Here is a 20,804-nt window from a genome sequence, read left to right as displayed (position 1 = left end):
ATATATGCAAGTACTGGATTTTTCAGTATAGATTCTCTACACAAGCAATTATACAAGTCTCTGACCTGAGTAAAGCGTGACGAGCAGCACTTGTGACAGTAAATGATAAGGAAACAAAAGAAATTAAAATGATAATTCATAATAGTACTGTTATGCAAGGGTTCCCAAATGATTGACACACAAACTGACCAGATAGATGCTCAGCCAAGGTTTAATCACAAAGAAAAGAAATTCAGAGCATTTGGTAATGCTTTACAGAAGTATAGAGTACAATGATATGAGTACTGTAAATACTGAGGTTAATTAACATAACAGAAAATTAAACTTTAGTAAATTTTTGTATGCGTTTTGGCACCGTTGATCAATTGCAAGCTATTTTGACAGTGTTGACCTTTCAGTGAACGGAGAACCGTAGAGCCCAAAAAGGAGGAAGATATCTTATTGACTTTGTGGTACAATCCAATTTTATATAACCTTTCTCTGTCGGAGAACAAACTGCTTCACAAATGAGATGTTTCAGGGTTTGTATTCAGTCATGAGACATTAGTTGATGGTACAGTGGGATCATGGGACTGCTGTGCATTCGAGCCCAGGTTCTAACAAATCTACAGGGACGTCTAATGTTGGCTCACTACATCTTAATGAACTACTTGTCCACACACACAGTAACCGTATTGTAAAAAAAAAAAGATTTAGCAAGACTGTAGACTCTTTACAGCCATGCTAGGGGCTCTGTGAGGCTGTATTCAGGTACAGCAGTGCTTTGAACTATATGCTAACATCTGCATGCTAACATCTGCATGCTAACATCTGCATGCTAACATCAGCACGCTAACATGCGCATAATGATTATGGTAGCATGTTGATATTTAACAGGTTGATTATGGTATCAAGGTATGTTTACAATCTTAGTTTAGAGTGCTATAATGCTAACATTTGCTAATTAGCAGTACACACAAAGAACAGCTGAGGCTGACGGGAATCATTAGTTTAGCAGATATTTAGTCACAAACCAAAGTGTTGGGCAGATAATTGACCTGAAGATGGTGCTTGATGAAAGGTCAGGGTATTAACGTTTTTATGATTCATCCTCTGGGGACCATGAATGTCTTTGTCAAATGACATGGCAATCCAACCATCTCCCGCGAGCATGGCTTAAAAGAAACTTCACTTATACATTTAACTCTCTGAACTGGGTCTTTCTTAAGATTGTGTCTCATCTTGTCTTTTGTTGTTCCAAAATCACCCCATGCTTTTGTTCTATAATAACAATAATATAATTTGGCTGTAATTATTACAATAACAGCACCAGCAATAGTTAAAGGGATAGTTTGGGTGTTTTGAAGTGGGGTCTTATGAAGTACTTATCCATAGTCAGTGTATTACCTACAGTAGATGACAGTCGGCATGCCCCCAGTTTGGAGAAGCAAACAGGAGTTACCAAAGCAATATACTGTTGTGGACGGGGCTGGCAGCAAAACATAATCTAGCCACCTAAAAAAACTCTTATCAGTTTAAGTGTACACTATATTTAGAATATTTTCACTGCTTTACCTTGCTGTCAGACAGCCCTTTCCGAAAAGGAACTGAAGCCGTTGTATATCCATCAAAGCTACCAGACTCCGTTGAAAAAACTGTAATTTTTTTTTATTTTGTCATCGGAAACATACGGTATAATAGACTGTATAGCTGTCTGATGGCAAGGTAAACCTGCGAAAATATTAACACATACAATGATATTGATGTTTTTAGGTGGGCCTTTCTTTTAGGTGGCTAAAATAAGTTTTACTGCCGACCCCGTACACAGCAGTACATTGCTTTGGTTGCTTTGGTAACTCCCTGGCTGCTTCTCCAAACTGGGGGCGTGCTGACCGCCATCTACTGTAGGTAATACACTGACGATGGATAAGTACTTCATACAACCCGACTTCAAAACACCCAAACTATCCCTTTAAATAATGTTTGAGGGTAATGCAGCAGTGGTTTGACCCACCATAGCCAGTATATTCTTCAAGTCCCTGCAGATCTATAAGACCTGAATCACAGCAGTCCCAAGAACCTTTCTACAGACTGCCACTTTGACTGAGTCTGCTGCCCTTAACATGAAGTGGAGGCGTTAACGCAATAACCTATGACCTGTCCACCATTGGAGCAGCTGGTACACTGCTTCTGATTATTCGACCCGTCACAACGGAATATGTTGTTAAGACCGATTGAAGTCCCGATACGCTGAAGGGCTGCACTCCGTTGTTCGTCAGTATTGGTATCACCACTGCGGGGTATGAATATTTTAGAAAACACCACAGCATAATTGACCCATTGACGAATGCGATCTATCCTTCCGATGATACTCTCACGATGTCGGTCACTTGAACATTTTTCAATACATGGGGAGGAATAAACATAGAAAAGCAACAAATCGGGACTATTCACATTACTATTGTTGAACAAGTGGTCCAAGTGGTCCACAACGCGTGACTCTGCATGATCAGCTCCTCTATTGGGCCGTTTCAGAACTTTGGCTGCAACCACCCTGCTGCCGATGTACACCTCGTTGTTGTTGATCTTATTCACCACGTTGTTACCAGGATCACTTGTAAAGACTTGTTGAAGGGCAGTGTTAATGTTCGTGTTCTGGTCATATGGGATCCTTACAGCCAGACTGAACATGTCTCTTCTTGGGCTGTACCTGTCAAAGGATAAACATCCAGTCATGTATCTTAAATGTTTTGGTACAGAACACAATATACTGCAGGCAGTTTGATACATGGATGTGTAAGGCAGTAACCTAAGTTAACCACAATGTGGCCCTGTTGCACCGGTTACTCTGTGGAGAATGCAGCATTTCTCTGGGTTTGTCCTCCACAGGACTCCGTAGTGCTGAAGTGTCTTCCATGTAAAATGCCAATTCTGTTCAACTTTATTTCATAGGAAAAACAAATGATGGCATGGATGAATTGCTTTCTTTGTGGGGAACACTGGTCTGAGACTCACTTTCCCAAGATGCCAATTACAATCGTTGCAAGCGTGTTCTGGTCCACAACAGCCAAACCGTTTTCAGCAGACAGGAAGAATACCAGCATCACTGCCATCCAGCAAAGGCCAGCCATCTGCACACAGATCAAGTTTATTACGATTAGCAGAGTTTTAAACTTAAAGCTTCAGTAGGCAGAACGTTTTTGGCATCATTGGGCAAAAATCCTATAATAACCTTTCATAATATTGTAATTTAGGTGCTCTGGGAGAAAACTAGACTTGATTGGTTGTTTTCCTCCAGTATGTGAAATCTTGCAGATGCCATTAGGAGCACCGGAGGACACAGAGGCACATGATTTTTTTCAGATTATATGTCTCAATTTTATAAAAATAACTTTTTTATAATCATATTTGCTCCATTTCTACCCTCTGCTGCTTAAAAAAATTAAATATTTGCAGCTCAGCCGTGACATACAGTACGGTACTCACTTGTTAAAGGCTTATTAAAAGACAGTGGAAACCACAGAACAATCATAATAAGGTGCATCTCCTTGTGTCAGCTTCGACAGCTTGTTTAGAAATCATATGAATATGGGTCGGTGCGCACTGGTTGGCTTTGAGTCTGTTGTCTTTTAAGCATAAAATAATTAGGTTAAAATAAAAGAATATGCTGCAAATAGCTTTTTATGTTTATTTATATTTCATTTAGGCTACCAGGTAGACTGCACAGATTTTCCTGTCAACCAATTAATTGGTTGAAGATTTTCTTTGGTTGACTACAGCCGTACTGGTATTAAAAAATAATCAGAGACACGGCCACTCTGCTTGAGCTTAATGTGGCCTCATGAACTTTTTTTGGAAACCATTTGAAATTTTGAGGCGTCAGGAGAGATAGTTACTGCACAAGTCGAGTAATAATTTGCATTTAAGCTTGTTGCTACCTTCCTCTTTAGAATGACGTTTACAACAGCAGAGTGAAAATCTTTTACCTTCTTCATCGGAGAAAGATGTCGGATGGATGCTGCCCACTTGTTTTCTTCTGAGTGTTGGGAGTGAAGGCGTTGCTGCAGTGAATACAGTCAGAAGGAAGTGGCATTTTTATAGAGGAGAGGTTGACCCTGGCCATACTCTTACAGTGGCACCATGCCCTTATTTGGACATATTTTTCAAGAATTAGGAAGACGGAAGAAGATAAGAGACATTCTTCCCACTTTCTTTCTTTTCTCTTAGGAGTTAGTGTTGTTCTAAATTTCCCAAAAACAACATGCACATGCTGGAGCGACTCTCCCAGTTGGTCTGGGAGCAGGGTGGCAGATATTAATGATTTCCTGATCCGAATGTCTCATCAAGTCCCAACCAAGTATGTCCATCTCACTGAGAACATTCAAACAGACCACAATAAGATCGTTACTCTCCTTATCCTCATTATGAGTCCTCATAATGCAGGCCAAGTTTACCATAAAAAAACTTGAATAAATAAATTGTGGTCACCTATCAAACTTCCATTTTCAAATTATATCCAGGGTGGGGGGATGTTACTGATTGTCACAATAATTTTGGCAAGTTGTGAATCGATCAGTCTTATTGCTGAACATATAAATATTGTGATTACACTCGAAATGCGTAATGCTATGCTATTGGATAGATAAATGCTATTGAATGTGGGCATGTAGAGGGCGGATGTGAGGCTGATCCACGTGCGCGCATAGAGTGCTGCAAGGATGACGTATTTTTGTAGGCCAACCCGGAAGTTAGCATCGCCCTGGTTCCCTCTACAAAAAGCCAATGGGATCTTTCCCATTTGATTATTGCAGAAAATAAGCTCTGAGGCAAACAAACTTTAATGATACTTACACGTTTTGTTCAGCAAGATAATCTTCACAAATGAACACCACTTTTATGATTTTTATGTATAATGCAATTGCCAGAAGTAAAAAGCTAACGAACTACACCACGGTCGCATGAGCGAGATTATACACAACGAGGCTGTAAAGGCGGACGGGTCGGCGTGATGACGTTTAGTAGTCTTATTTAGCTACTTGTTGCCTTTTTTAAGACACATTAAGGCTTCAAAATTCACTTGTGGGGTATTTACGGACATATTTTATATCGTAGAATAAAACAATAAAATCGGTTAAGCTTGTGTTAACCACAGACCTTATTTCCAGTCATCTAACTAAAAACTCATTCAAAAATCTCATTGGCTTCAGGCGAGGGAAACTAATTTCTGTGTTTTAGGACTCATTTCTGCACCTCTCTATTTCCAAGTTGATTAAGGATTTATAAAATGAAATTGCGCACTGGCAGGCGTACGCATGGTTTTATGAATCTGTATTTATATTTTTATATTTTTTGGTTCAAGAAAAAAATTGTCTTTTAGAGCAATATTTTTTAAGGACTATTTACATTGCTTACTGTTGCTCAGTCCTCAGGACATAACCTCAGAAAAGAGAAGTCCTTTGCAGAACTCATGCTTTGTTTTTGTTTTTTTTGTGTTTCAGATGGTGAAACCAGATCTGCCCGGTCAGTCTGACTTGCAGATTAAGGAAGGAGATTTAGAAATACAGAAGGAAGGGCAGGTCAGGTTACTCACTTCTACATTTCTGCGGTGAGGTAAATTAAGAGGAAGAGCAGGGGAACGTAGTTAACAGCTCAAACATTTTACAGTTTTACATATTGTAATTAATAGTGCAAAGGCATGGACACAATGCACAGTAAATGTTGTAAAAATTAGTTACAAAGTGCTTTGCAGAAGGAGGGAAAATAGAGGAAATGGACAAAAATATTAGGTTTTTAGATAAAAAAAACAAAAAAACAGGTGAGTTTGAGGAATCTCAACTTTGAACCGCACTGCTCACGCGGGCTGTGTGGCTGCTCTAACCTGTTAACATGGACGCCGAAATAAAAAACAATAGATTCCGCAGCCACCACACGCTGCTGACGCTCCCTGTGTGGCCCGGGCTTTAGGAAAGCTTAGAGTTTTAGTACTTAAAGGTACCCTGTGGAGCAACAAAAGTTCAATTCAGTTTCAGTGTTTTTACTTGAACACCATGTTTATCATTGAGGGCTAATAAACATGTTGAATGCATTTCCTTCTTCATAAAACATTTGCAGAGACAATTTGCGGAATAATCCGAAACCTGCACTGTTTACATCCATGTGTGTTTGCTATCAGTCTATTTCTTCTTTCTGGCCTTTGTTGGTGCATTGCTCTGTTCTGTTCTAGGCACATTACTGCCACCCATTATTTTTTGCCTTTATTTTTAGCTATTTAAAGGGACAGTTTGTAAGAATCAGAAATGCTTGTTAACAGCGACACCTGTGGCTGTTAAGTCAATGAAAGTCAGTGTCGGGCTCGCGCTCGTGCTCACTCTACATAGACATGAACGAGCAACGCTCAAAACAGTGAGGCGACACCGGATGTGTCAGAGAAATTTGTTTTCTTGGTCTTCCTCTCAGTAGTTGCCGTGATTCACCGTAAAGAACCATTGATCAGCAGGCTCATTTCTATGGAGAAACATTCATGACATGCTTTGCATTGACCATTTATGGTTGAATGTGGGCGTGTGAGGCTGATCCACGTGCGCGCATAGAGTCCTGCAGGGATGACGTATTTTTGTAGGCCAACCCGGAAGTTAGCATCGCCCTGGTTCCCTCTACAAAAAGCCAATGGGATCTTTCCCATTTGATTATTGCAGAAAATAGGCTCTATGGCAAACAAACTTTAATGATACTTACACGTTTTGTTCAGCAAGATAATCTTCACAAATGAACACAACTTTTATGATTTTTATGTATAATGCAATTGCCAGAAGTAAAAAGCTAACAAACTACACCACGGTTGCATGAGTGAGAGTATACACAACGAGGCTGTAAAGGTGGACGAGTCAGCGTGATGACGTTTAGTAGTCTCATTTAGCCACTTGTTAGCAACTGCCTTTTTTAAGACACATTAAGGCTTCAAAATTCACTGGTGGGGTATTTACGGACATATTTTATATCGTAGAATAAAACAATAAAATCTGTTAAGCTTGTGTTAACCACAGACCTTATTTCCAGTCATCTAACTAAAAACTCATTCAAAAATCTCATTGGCTTCAGGCGAGGGAAACTCATTTCCATGTTTTAGGACTCATTTCTGCACCTCTCTATTTCCAAGTTGATTAAGGATTTATAAAAGGAAATTGCGCACTGGCAGGCGTACGCATGGTTTTCTGAATCTGTATTTATATTTTTTATATTTTTTGGTTCAAGAAAAAAATTGTCATTCAAAGCAATATTTTTTTTTGGACTATTTTCATTGCTTACTGTTGCTCAGTCCTCAGGACATGACCTCAGAAAAGAGAAGTCCTTTGCAGAACTCATGCTTTGTTTTTGTTTTTGTGTTTCAGATGGTAAAAAACTTAGGAAATGGACAAAAATATTAGGTTTTTAGATAAAAAAAACAAAAAAACAGGTGAGTTTGAGAAATAAAAAACAACAAGTTCCGCAGCCACCACGCGCTGCTGACATTCCCTGTGTGGCCCGGGCTTTAGGAAAGCTTAGAGTTTTAGTACTTAAAGGTACCCTGTGGAGCAACAAAAGTTCAATTCAGTTTCAGTGTTTTTACTTGAACACCATGTTTATCATTGAGGGCTAATAAACATGTTGAATGCATTTCCTTCTTCATAAAACATTTGCAGAGACAATTTGTGGGATAATCCGAAATCTGCATTGTTTAAATCCGTGTGTGTTTGCTATCAGTCTTTTTCTTCTTTCTGGCCTTTGTTGGTGCATTGCTCTGTTCTGTTCTTGGCACATTACTGCCACCCATTATTTTGTGCCTTTATTTTTAGCTATTTAAGATAAGATAAGATAAGATAGAACTTTATTTACCCCTTAGGGAAATTGTTGTACAACAGTTGCAGACGAAGTAGGAAAGAGAGCAAATGTAGAGAGTGGATTTTTAAACCTCCGTGTCAGCGACAGCCGTGGCCAGAGGCATTATGTTTTCGGGTTGTCCATCCGTCCGGTCCATTCTTGTGAACGCAATATCTCAGGAACGCCTGGAGTGACCACTTGGACTCAAGGATGAACTGATTCGATTTTGGTAGTCAAAGGTCAAAGGTCAAGGTCACTGTGACCTCATATCCGTCCCATTATTTCGAACGCAATATCTCCGAAACGCCTTGAGGGAATTTCTTCAAATTTGGCACAAATGTCCACTTGGACTCAAGGACGAACTGATTTGATTTGGTGGTCAAAGGTCAGTCAATTTGATGTTGTTTTCTCTAGAGGTTTTTAAACGTGTGTATGTTCTTTTCTCTTATAGTCGGTTAGTTAGCAACTCGGCCACTAACAGGTGATATTAGTTTGACAGTATAAATCAAGATTTGGGACTCTTACTGAATATATGTTTGTATTTTATCTACTGTTTATGCCCATAATTATTATGGTTAAATAAGCATTCATGAATTTGGGTCCCTGGGACACCCAGGACTAAATTAAAATGTTGGGTCTCACTGTTTAGCTGTAAAATGAGAAAGTTTGTGACCTGGCCGCCCTGTTAAGATCAGTTGAGGAAATATCAAGCACCGCCCACCAGTCGGAGCAAACTTTCTCATTTTACAGCTAAACAGTACACTACAAGATGTTTCTGAAAACCTGTGAGGAGAGAAATAGGCATTACAGTAACAGAATATTGATTCATATTTGATCAGCGCTGCCTAGTTTGACCGTTTGGTCGGAGTTCGCGAGTGATTGAGGGCGGCTGTGGCTCAGAGGGTAGAGCAGGTTGTCCACCAATCGGAAGGTCGGTGGTTCGATCCCCGGCTGCTCCGGGTCACATGTCGATGTGTCCTTGAGCAAGACACTTAACCCCAAATTGCTCCCGGAGGCATAGCCATCGGTGTGTGAATGAGTATTTAGATTAAATCCTGATGGGCAAAGTTGGCACCTTAGTAGCCTCTGCCATCAGTGTATGAATGTGTGTGTGAATGGGTGAATACTGACATGTAGTGTAAAGCGCTTTGAGTGGTCGGAAGACTAGAAAAGCGCTATATAAGTCCAAGTCCATTTACCATTTACCATTGACAGCTGCCTCCGTTGAATGAAAAGCCAATACAAACGCTCTCTCTCTGAAATTACCTGTGATTGTCTCCTGTCGCGGTATAGATTTTCTAAAGCCTGAAAACAGAGCCATGAGGAGGTGCAGAAGTCTAGTTTTCTCTCAGAACACTTGAATTACAATATGCTGAAAGGTTTTTATGGAATTTTTGCCCAATAAAGCCAAAAACATTCTTCTTACTGAAGCTTTAAACAACACTACCAACTCTACCTTTAAGAAAACCTCAAAGGCTTTTGAAAATGCAACTTTTACTGGGCAGCCCATCAGTCTGACGGTTTTGTTTCACTGCTTTTTGCTGTCTCTGACCTGAAATGGTCCTTGTAGAGCTCTTGCTTCATCTGTACAAAAATGTATGTGTTTTAGGTTCAGTGTCAAACTAAATCTGCTTGTACATTCTAACTCATTTCAGCAGAAACAGAGAAGGAAAGTCAGCGTCAGGTCACTCAACAGCATAGATGTGAGCGAATGTTAAGATCAGAGATCTCAAACTACTTCAGCTGATTTAGTAACCTTTTTCCACATGTTTAGAAAATTGACCAAAGATTATCCTTTCCCCTTTAGCCTCTTCATCATGACTTTGATGATTGTTGATGAAGATTTCAGTAGAAGGCTGGTCGGGGGGGTCAACCACAGGTCAGAAGTGGAGAAGAGGAAGAAGAAATGGAGGTAACATAAAAATCCCCAAACATAAATCAGTGTACTTTTGGATTGGTTTCTAACAGTCAGTCCTCCAACAGGAAAAATATGTTTACAAAGAGACAATAAAACATTTTATAATACACAAAGATATGACAATCTGTGGAAGGAAACACAATAAAAAATCACATGAAAGGTACAAACAAGGTCAAAATTCACTTCTTAACTCAAAAATACAAATGTGAAGCAGTAGAGGCCTGGTCTTTATCGATAGCTAAATGTAGCCCAAACTTCTCCTCTTTTGAAGTTCACACATGATTCTTAAACACCGTTTCAGGTGAAATGAAACTCAGGCTTGCTCTTTGGCACCATCAGTGATACCTGTAACAATTTATAACCAGCCATAAAACAGTATTGCTGGAAAGGAGGGCGAGACACGTCTCTACACCTGTGATTCAGGTGATTAGTTCAGTGTCCGTTTCCAGGTTTGGGGAAAACACAACTGAGCCGATATGGACACCGGTGGTTTGATCCGGACTGGTCTCCTCGTTTTCTCCATTTGTGTCTGTGTCGTAACTGGAAGTCCTATTGGTGAGTGGAGCTGGAATGTATTGATTTCCATTTTAGATTTGATGGAACAATGAGGGTGACTTGTCTGTGTCGAAGGTCCTGAATTTTTAATTACATTATACTGCTGATAGCGTTAGTACTGACTACCGAGATCGATTTTTTGTGTCCACATCTATTTCGATCCTCCCAAAAATCAAAGACAAATACATGTAGTCACTGTGGGGCAGGGCTCTACAGTGCCTGGAGGATAGTCTTGGGAAACCAATATCAAGAACTACAACACTATAGGTCCGTTATGTGACAGATCTCAGGCAGAGGGGTTGAATAATGTAGAATTTAAAATTGTATGCATGGGAATTGTTTCAATGCTCAGACTTTTCCTTAAATACTGGAAGAGCTCTGAAAGGCCTTCGTTGAGAAATGCCTCAATTCTTTAATAGAGACATCTTGTGAAATAATGCTAGCAAAAGACAGTAAAGATATAATCAATATATGGGACAGTTTTATTAATCAACTCAAGATTAGAAGAATTGCCCAAAAATGTTTGGCCTGTCAAACTTAACACGATAATAACGTGTTACCGCAAATTATTTTTAACGCCACAAATTTCCTTAATGCATCAAACCAACTTGCAATTTTTAGGTTGTACCGGGCTCAGCTTCAAAGCTAGAGTGAAGATACTGGTATCATATGTAACTAAGGAATCCATTGGTACCAACCATGTCATACTAACTTGTCGCAAACTTGCGCTAAATTTTGGCGAGGAAAACCTGGGGTCCATTGACCTCTGACCTCAAGATATGTGAATGAAAATGGGTTCTATGGGTACCCACGAGTCTCCCCTTTACAGACATGCCCACTTTATGATAATCACATGCAGTTTGGGGTAAGTCATAGTCAAGTCAGCACACTGACACACTGACAGCTGTTTTTGCCTGTTGGGCTGCAGTTTACCATGTTATGATTTGAGCATATTTTTGAATGCTAAATGCAGTACCTGTGAGGGTTTCTGGATAATATTTGTCATTGTTTTTTGTTAATTGATTTCCAATAATAAATATACATTTGCATAAAGCAGCATATTTTTGCCACTCTCATGTTGATAAGAGTATTAAATACTTGACTGAATGAAGTGGCTTTAAGGTACATTTTGAACAGATAAAAAATGTTTAATGAAAAAATGATTAACTTGCGATTAATTGCGATTAATCCTGGACAATCACGCGATTAAATATTTTCATCGACTGACAGCCATCATTTTTTTTAAAGTTATCACGGGAAAATACCCTAAAAAATGTGTGATTAATTTGCGATTAATCGTGATTAACTACGGACAATCATGCGATTAATCATGATTAAATGTTGTAATCGATGGTTTGTTTAAGTGTATGTATATGTCAGTATATGGTTATGCATATATCATTATTTGTGCTTTTTCTCGAGGGGTAACACAAATACAGTATATCATCCAAACGTATATTTTTTTTCCCACTTATGTACAGTGTGTTACTTCGTATTATGTTGTTGGTGGTTTTAAAAAATATAAATGGGTAAGGATTCCTACGGAAGCCCAGTATTCGTGTTAAATGATTTGGCCTGTCATTAGCCACTACAGTGGCTTTCATAAATCTACTGGGCCCTCTGACAGGTGACGCATGTCTTTAAGCCCTGCGCCCACTCGAGCCACTGAACAGATACTCGGTAGCTTGACCCCTTACCTTATTTCTGCTTTGTATCTGTATGAAATGATGCTGTCATATCAGTTTGATCACGCCTAACTTCAAGTTTTAGTGTCTCAAAGTCCAGTGTCAGGTGCTGTACGTATGTAAAATGATACAACAACAAGGATAACAAACACGCTAAAGATATTACGTTTATTCTTACTCAAATGTTTCAGTGCATTTCAGACAATATAATGTAATATTCAGAGATTTCAGTATAGTGTAATGATAAATCCCTGATGCACAACCATGTAATTATTTTTATACGGATCACAACAGAAATGAGATGGTAAAAAGTAAAATATACACACAGTATATTCTCATGTATTTGAAACTGTGTGTTTGTCAGTGAACCATTTTAACAAAGCTGATAACAGTATTTGTTGTATCAGGCCTTCATGTATTGTAGAGTATCTGCTTCCAATGGTGGAGAGTAACTTAGAAAGTAAAATTCTACATGTGTGTATGTATTTCTGCCTCCACAATAATAAAAACGGAGGCACGTAACTTAAAAAGTTATGTACCTCAATTATTATAATTGTGGAGGCAGAAATCTCAGCAACAGATAAAACAAAAACACTCTGCATGCGGCCTTGTTATCAGTAAATGACAAACAGCGCTTTAATCTACAGTCATGTGGGTGAACCTACTGTAATCTGTCTATTCTCTATTCACTTGTATTTTTTCTGTTCCTCTAGGCAATTCAATCATAAATTGTGCCCAGGATAACAATCAACGTGTGGGTGCAGTGGATGAAGGATATACAGGTAAGTTAGATACAACATTCATTTTAGAGTGCAGATTCATCCAGCAGCTGTGACATTTTTCAATACAAAAACATTTAGATTAAAAATTCTTTATAAGAGGCAAATTTCTTTTGATTAAATAATAATGATGAATTAAATTGAAAAGTGTTTCATGTTAATGTCGTCATTTCAGGTTTCCTCTCTAAATAGTGATGAATAAATGAAGATAAAATAAAATATTTTTTTATTATATGGAAAGGAAATTTGCAGGATTACAGCAGCAAATGGGGATAGTCAAATAAATAAGCAAGTAAACAATAAAGTTATAATAAGTAAACAGTAAAAAAAAACAGGATATAAAAAATAGTCAGAATTAGTGTTTGCTGGGTTCATATTATTGCACATATGAGTATGAAATGTATGAAATATATTTTTAAAAAAAACAAATTTGCTAACTCCCACTGCAGGGCCGTCCTTTTTTCTTCTTTTGTTGCTGAACGCTGCATCACAATCTGTTTAATGTTGTATTTCTACCAATGTCGTAATTGGAACAGATACCAATACTTTTTTATTATTAAAAGGTTGGTTATGTATTTTGTATGTATTTAGGGGAGAGCAAAGTGTCATGATTTATAGAGATGTTCCGAGTCCAGCGTGTTAAAAGAAATATATAGTTATTATTATTTAACAGCTGTTTACTACTGACTATGTATGGATGTGATATGATTACTACGTTTGTTGTATGGCCTGGCTCAGGTTAAACCCTTTTGTAAAACATGAACAAATACATACAGAGAATGAATGCAATAGAACTTTCTTTAATTATTCAGATTGTCAGTTACAAAGAACATAAATAAATGAAGCTAGGAATGAGTCATATTTCTGTATTCTCTTAGCTGTCTTCTCAGTGGACATTTGAAAATGTTGGATTAAGTCAGTCATGATCAGTGATTTCTGAGAACTCACAAAGAAGGAGAAAGACCTGTTTGTTTGTTTCCTGACTTCATCATGAAGGGGAAATAAATGCTTACATTGATACTGCGTGTCCATCAAATGGTAGATAAGATGTTTATGTAGTCCTTCTCACAATGCTCCCATGATGCTGCAGGAGATGTGGAGGTGGTGAGCGGGATCACAGCAGGTGTGAAGCTGGTGCCCCACATCTTCCAAACCCACCTGGAGTTTCTGGAGCTCAGCTTCACGCTGGGAGACACCATCGCGACTGTCCGCACCAAGAAGCCACTGGACGCGGACGTACTGGCAAACGTGAGTTGGATAAGCCCCGTCTCATAGAAATTAAGTTCATATACTGCTAATTTGTTGATGTTTTCTATCAGCATAAACAGAAAATGTTAATAAGATGAGATAACAGGGGAAATCCGGTGTGGCAGGAGCACAGGAACAGAAATAAGTAAAATGAATATAGAATAATATAGAATAATAAATAATTAAAAGTGTATATCTACTAGGGGTGACCCCAAATAGTCGACTAATTGTTTGATCTAAGGGGCCTGAATCGACTGCCAATCTCAGAGTTGAATCTTCGCGGTGGCGGAAAAATGTGGTTGTAAAACTAAGACCTTTACACCTGGCATTAAAATGTGTCTCGTATCCAGATTGTATCTTTTTCTCCTCTACTATCGGTGTGTCAGTTTGACCCCCCCCACACACACACACACACACACAGCGGACAGGGTGAAGCGTAAGCTTCAGGCTACATTCATTCAAAATCCAGCAATGTGGGACCTTCCTGCAGGGTTGTGCGGAGGTGTGGCTGTGTTTACAAAATCCACAGTTCAAAGTTCAGCAGGCTTCAGCAGGCCGAGTTAGTTGGTATCTTCCAAAGTTATCGTCTTTTTAGTGCACAATTCCCTCTTTTTGCAAGACAGTGTCTTTGCTGAGCTCGAGTGGAGGAAAAGTAGTTTTCAATTCCGGCTTTATAGAACTCTATTCAACACAGTTCAGTTCAGTTTCAGTTTTGCACTGTGTCCTGAAAGGTGTCTCAACACTGTGTTCATGTCTTACAGAGTGACAGCACCTTATATTACTCTGTCATGTGTGACAGTGCAGGCTTACCGAAGGTGGGTGTAAAATGTAAAAGTCGCAGTATTCACTTACAAGAGAAAATACAATATTTCTAATGATTTTTTTTTAACTTTGCAGTACAACAACACTCGGACACTGAAAATCAACGACCTCAATGACCACAGCCCGATATTTACACAGGAGATCTACACCACTTCTGTCTCTGAGGTAAGTCACTGACATCTACAAGCTGTCGAGTTGCTTTTCCAAAATGCTGCCAAAAGTATCTGAAACAGGCTACGGTAGAATGAGTTAGAGAAGAATATTGTGTTCAGGCTAAATGACTTACAGGTACAACAGAACATGCATGTGTTTATTTTAGGGCTGTCAAAGTTAATGTGATAATAACGTGTTCACGCAAATTCATTTTAACGCCACAAATTGTTTTTAACATATTAACGCAACTTGTGATCCATTGGTACCAACCATGTCATACTAACTTGTTACGAAGAAGGCTAAATAACGCTCCAAACTTATGCTAAAATTTGGCGAGGAAAAACAGGCATAGATGTTTTCAAAGAGGTCCCTTGACCTCTGAACTCAAGATATGTGAATGAAAATGGGTTCTATGGGTACCCACGAGTCTCCCCTTTACAGACATGCCCACTTTATGATAATCACATGCAGTTTGGGGCAAGTTATAGTCAAGTCAGCACACTGACACACTGACAGCTGTTGTTGCAAATATGTTTGAGCATATTTTCTATGCTAAATGCAGTACCTGTGACGGTTTCTGGACAACATTTGCCATTGTTTCGTGTTGTTGGTTGATTTCCAATAATAAATATATACATACATTTGCATAAAGCAGCATATTTGCCCACTCCCATGTTGATAAGAGTATTAAATACTTGACAGATCTCCCTTTAATATACATTTTGAACAGATAAAAAATGTGATTAATTTGTGAATAATCGCTTATTTTTAACTATGGACAATCATGCCATTAATTGCGATTAAATATTTTAATCGATTGTCCGCCCTAATTTATTTGTATCTGTGGGTCATTTTCTTCTTTCAGATACACAATATGGACAGCGAGGTTCTTCGAGTGACAGCTGTGGATGGAGACAGCACCGCAGCAAACAACAGAGTGTCATATTCCATTGTAATAATATTATAATAATAATAGTAATAATAATATTACCATATTTGGAAAAGCTCAAATTAATGTTAAAAGTAGTTACTTAAAGTAGCTGAAGCATTGTTTTAATGACAACTTTTAAAGTTACAATATATTTGTAGTAAACAGGTTGTCATACATTCATCTTGTCACTGCACTGTGGAAGCTGAGAGTGGATGTAGTTGCTCTTATATATATATTTTAAATCCAGTGAAATCCAAATCATGACTATAATATATACATTCTTCATGACAATGAAAGCAACAATGAGAATGAGTGTCCTGTACAAGCTAGTCACATTTTGTTCTTGTTGTAGAAACTAGGCTCCTCTATCTGACAACCCGCTACTAATGGTGGCTGGTACTGTAGAGCTCAAGACACTACAATTTAAGAAAGCACATGCAAATGTACTAAACATAGTCACAATTTCAAAGACGCTACAAATACATAAAACACAAGCAAACTGAGAAACACTTTTGCCAATTAAACAACATAAATGCAGCATAAATATAGAAATACTTTAAGTCCCACAACTCAACAGAACTTTCCAGGGGACACTAAAAATGTATGAATACGTCAACCACATTAATCAATGTGGTGAAAATTTAAGTTTTAACAATTTATGTACTGGATATAATGGCTAAACACCTAACTTCAGAATCAAATAAAATGGTTAAAAAAGATTAAAATTAATCAATTATTAACTCTGTTTGTCACAGTGCATCTGTGTCTATAATTATAACAAACAGATATAACCGTGACAACAAGAAAACAAACTTTAGAGGAAAACATCATCACACTTACTGTATAAAACAGATATCTTTAAGTTGAGTTCAAAACCTCTTCAGTCTAAAGATAATGGGGAAAATGAAAGTCACCGTTGCCACTCTGGGCTTCCACAAGTGTCATGATCAGTAATAATAATCTGTGTGGAAATGTGATGGTAACTTTCTGTTATAAGGCACCAACTTCAGAGGACTTTACGGTGACCAACTCAGGGGCTTTTATGTTGAAGAGACGTTTGAACTACAATTTAGTCCAAAAGTACAACTTCCTTGTGACGGCCCGCGTAAGTGAACATATTGACACATCTACTCATACAGAATTATTTAGAGCCACGACGACTTGAATACTTGATTGATCTGCGTTGTCTGTGTTCACTACAGGATAACGGGGGGTTAAACGACACCGCAACTGTGTTGATTAACGTTGTCGACTTTGATAACTTGAATCCGTATTTCAGCCACAACGTGTACCAGGCCGTTATTGCAGAGAATCAGGTGAGTCTCTTAAACTAAATACTGCAGTAATTATCTCACAGGTGAATGTCTTGGCTTTCACAATGCCAACCTTTTTTAAAGGTGCAATGTGTAATACCTGGCCACATGCTCCAAACCAATAGAGGGCAGCATTTCACCTCTACTACTGTATCTAAAGAATCTACATTTACAGTCATCAGTTTAAAAAAAAAAGCCAACTACTAACTAACAGCAGGGCAAGAATACGCAAAAATTCAACCAAACTGCTGAAACTCTGAGAGACGGTCAAAATAACACTGCTATCTTGTAATCTTCACGTGTGGTGTCGGCCTATAGTTAACCATCTTTGTGTTTACTGTGCCACTAACCGGGGGCTGTACGGTCCTTATACGGAAAACGACTCATATTTTCCGTTTCGTCATCCCTGCCTAGGACTCTACTTCGCCGGGAATAAAGCATGTAGCAGCTTTGGGAGATGGACCTTCAGTTAACAGCTGTAGCAACCCAAATTCAGCCAGCGCAAACCCCAGCTCGAGGAGTCACAGCGGGCTGGTGGTCAGCGGCAGCGCTGGGTCTGTGTAACCTGTGTAACAGCGGAAAATTTGCTGATCCGGTGGGGTGTCGGGGCAGTCCCAAAGGATCAGAACCCCCGCGCTGAGGTTTGCGCTGGCTGAATTTGAGTTGGTACAGCTAACACTACGCTAACTGAATGCCCATCTTACGAGGCTGCCGCCCGCTCTCCTCCTGGCAACGTTGAGGACAGAACGAAAATACGAGTTGCTTTCTCGTGTCTGTCGCTTTGGGTTTATTCCAAAAACAGTACACAGACCCTGTACCTTCAACGTGATTGACAAGCCCTCGGTGCAGCTCTATTTCCTTGTCCTCTCATGTTGGACTGAGGGCAGACTGGACGCTACAGCGACTCACTTTCGCCTCTCGAGGTACAAGTGGTATAACAAGACAGGAAGGGCAGAGGGCCAGCTGGTTAGCATGCTCATTTCAGTAGATATCTCTGGAACACAATACATAAGCTGCATTTCCACTAAGAAGTTCCTGGTAAGTTTAGTCCCAGGATTACTTTTCATGGAACTAAAAGGTTCCTTCAGCCAAAAGTTGTCTGTGTTTCCATAGCGGTCTAAAGATCTGCGAAGATTAATCCAATGCCATAAAGAGAAGCAATATGACATGTCATGGGACGAGGGCTGCTGGTTTCTTGTCCCTGAGGTCGAACAGGGGCTATAGACGTCTTTGTCAAAACTGTAACCTCTTCACATTCTGTTCATAGTGTTAGTTCATTTTTTTATGTTACTAAAATTCTGGCCATATGTCACACATTGCACCTTTAAAGCATCTATATGCTAAAAGAATCTCCACACTCATTCAAGAGTTATGAGGTTGTGCTTGGGGTTCATTTCTATGATTTTTGGTAGATTAATGAGTAAATGAATCATCTCTGCTCATGAAGTAGTTATATTGGTATCTGTACTGTACTGTAGTGTTTCATTTTGACTGAGGAATTTTAGGTAGAAGTTTTGCTTTTGAATTTGATGTTGAGGATTTTAATTTTAACCCCTTGTATGTTAAATATTTCAGGTTGGGTCTTTCCGGACTATTGAGCCAGAGCCAATAAAAGCTCAGGATGGAGACAGCGGGATTAACATGACTTTAATTTACAGCATCGGTGCAGGTAAATGACAGGAAATAACAGATTTGAATTCAGCTCAGACTTTTGAGACAAAATACAAAATATTTAACATTGTCATTATTTGTTCAGTGTCTCCAGACAAGTATCGGAGTAACTTCAACATTGACTCCAGCAGTGGAGTTGTGTCTGTGCTGACTGCTCTAGACAGAGAGGAGATGAACAGCAGTGTGATCTCTCTCAGCATCAAGGTACTTATACTTTAATCCATGATCATTCCTGGATGTGAGACAACAGAAATCAAATCCCTGTCATGTAGCCTTTTGTCATGTGACACGTGCACGTTGAAGCTCGTAACACACTAGAAGGAGAATGAACGTGATAAAATTGCTGCTTTTCTGGAGAGTTAAAGTGCATCAACGCTTATAAATACAACAGTGCATGGATGGATTACTGAAGGGGCCTACCGGGCACAGGCTCAGGGCCCAAAGCACAACCACAAAGATGCATAAAACAACTACAAAGAGACACCAAACAGCTGCAAAGACACCAAGTGAGACTCACAATGAAAATGAAAAGGGGAAAAACAACCATAAAGAAACACAAAATGACAAAGAGCCACAAAACAACCACAAAGAGCAACAAAACCATAGAGATGCGTAATGACTACCAAGAGACACCAAACAACAACAGACAGAAGCTAAACAACTATACAGTCTGTGTGTCTTGCTCCGATTTAGGAGAGGTGGTGGGGTCTGTGCCCAGGGGCAGTTTGTCTCATAATCCGCCCCTGCAACAGATGGCATATCCAAGTAATAATAAAGAACGTATATTGCTAAGAAGTGAAAGTCTATTGCAACATCAGCGCCCAGCAGCAGAGCTATGCTTCCGGCATTTTGGACTGAAAGCGACTACCGGACGCCGGTAAAACGTCCGCCTACAACGTGCCAAACAAAAGGAAAACTGAATTATTTCTATTCTGTTGTCATATTTAATGTCTCTACGGAAATGGCCTGTGTTGTACAATAAAAGTAGTATAAATATGCATACTATTATAACTATTTACTTACTTTATTATAGAGGAGCATAGAGTGATGGACATAAATGGAAGTTAGAAAAATCCAGCACACAGATTTTGAGAGCAATCTCAAACTTTTTCATGTCAGAGACCTCCAAAATGGATGTCCAATAGACCACAGACCATGGATGTAGAAGAGGTTGTGTCCTGTGCCTTTGCCCTGCGTGTTAGTAAATAGCCTACAACTCCATTAAATTCTGTTTATGCCATGCTACTAGCTACTGGCCGATAGCTGGTTGTTTGGGAACAGAGACGTTAATACATCCACCATGGTACAGGCTTACAGCATACCATGGGTGTATTATAAGATAATAAAAGTGATGAATTACAGCCAATATATCCATATTACAGCTGCATACAGCTAGCTGGAAGCTGGCAGGACTGGATATGTCATATGAACGTGCAGGTCAGTGCAGTCCTGTGGGTCTGATGCTTGTTTATTATGCTGAGGAAAATAACTCTGGATTCAGCCATTAGTGAATTTGACAACTTTTAGGACAAGACTATTTAAATGAGGGCTCGTACTGGGAAGTGGATTTACCTAAAAAAAAAATGAATCCTCTGATTTACAGACATCTCCTTCTACATTCATGGCTATGGGATCATTGGCGTTTTCAGGCTGGATTATCAGCAAGCAGCTTGTTCCTTCAAAAAACAAAAGAACAATTAAGGATTGCACCCACTGAAAACTGCGTCAAAACTGTGATTTGACCGTCCCCTAAGAGGTTAACTCTGTCAATAAGGTTTGCTAATGGTCAGTGTTGTAAACATGCATATCCAATGTCCCATGTGAATTCACATCACTCTACGTACTAAATCATCTGATTGCAAAAAATACCATTCAGATTAACTGAATTCTGAT

The 20,804-nt window shown here is 39.1% G+C and overlaps 1 protein-coding gene and 1 long non-coding RNA gene across 5 annotated transcripts in view; one reads left to right on the top strand and one right to left on the bottom strand.

The window, feature by feature from the left end:
- Positions 1–195: 195 nt before the first annotated feature.
- LOC141764209 (uncharacterized) lies at positions 196–4,097 on the bottom strand. The gene is made up of 4 exons (XR_012593228.1): positions 3,966–4,097; positions 2,995–3,110; positions 823–2,689; positions 196–782 (listed from the first exon to the last, which is right to left on the bottom strand). It is a non-coding gene; the product is annotated as an uncharacterized LOC141764209 (long non-coding RNA).
- Positions 4,098–10,166: 6,069 nt separating this feature from the next.
- The window catches only part of LOC141764208 (protocadherin Fat 4), a 38,793-nt gene continuing 28,155 nt past the window's right edge, over positions 10,167–20,804 (top strand). For all 4 annotated transcript variants that reach the window (XM_074629228.1, XM_074629227.1, XM_074629230.1 and 1 more), the window contains exons 1-10: positions 10,167–10,309; positions 12,708–12,776; positions 13,864–14,021; positions 14,783–14,836; positions 14,919–15,008; positions 15,862–15,948; positions 16,925–17,032; positions 17,130–17,243; positions 18,816–18,909; positions 18,997–19,115. In XM_074629228.1, coding sequence (XP_074485329.1) covers positions 10,231–10,309; positions 12,708–12,776; positions 13,864–14,021; positions 14,783–14,836; positions 14,919–15,008; positions 15,862–15,948; positions 16,925–17,032; positions 17,130–17,243; positions 18,816–18,909; positions 18,997–19,115 — 972 coding nt within the window. In that variant the 5' untranslated portion in view covers positions 10,167–10,230. The remainder of the gene's footprint in view (positions 10,310–12,707; positions 12,777–13,863; positions 14,022–14,782; positions 14,837–14,918; positions 15,009–15,861; positions 15,949–16,924; positions 17,033–17,129; positions 17,244–18,815; positions 18,910–18,996; positions 19,116–20,804) is intronic.

This window comes from Sebastes fasciatus, chromosome 3, assembly GCF_043250625.1.
Source record: "Sebastes fasciatus isolate fSebFas1 chromosome 3, fSebFas1.pri, whole genome shotgun sequence".
NCBI classification, from domain to species: domain Eukaryota; kingdom Metazoa; phylum Chordata; class Actinopteri; order Perciformes; family Sebastidae; genus Sebastes; species Sebastes fasciatus.
This window is presented reverse-complemented; position numbering and strand designations above follow the sequence as displayed.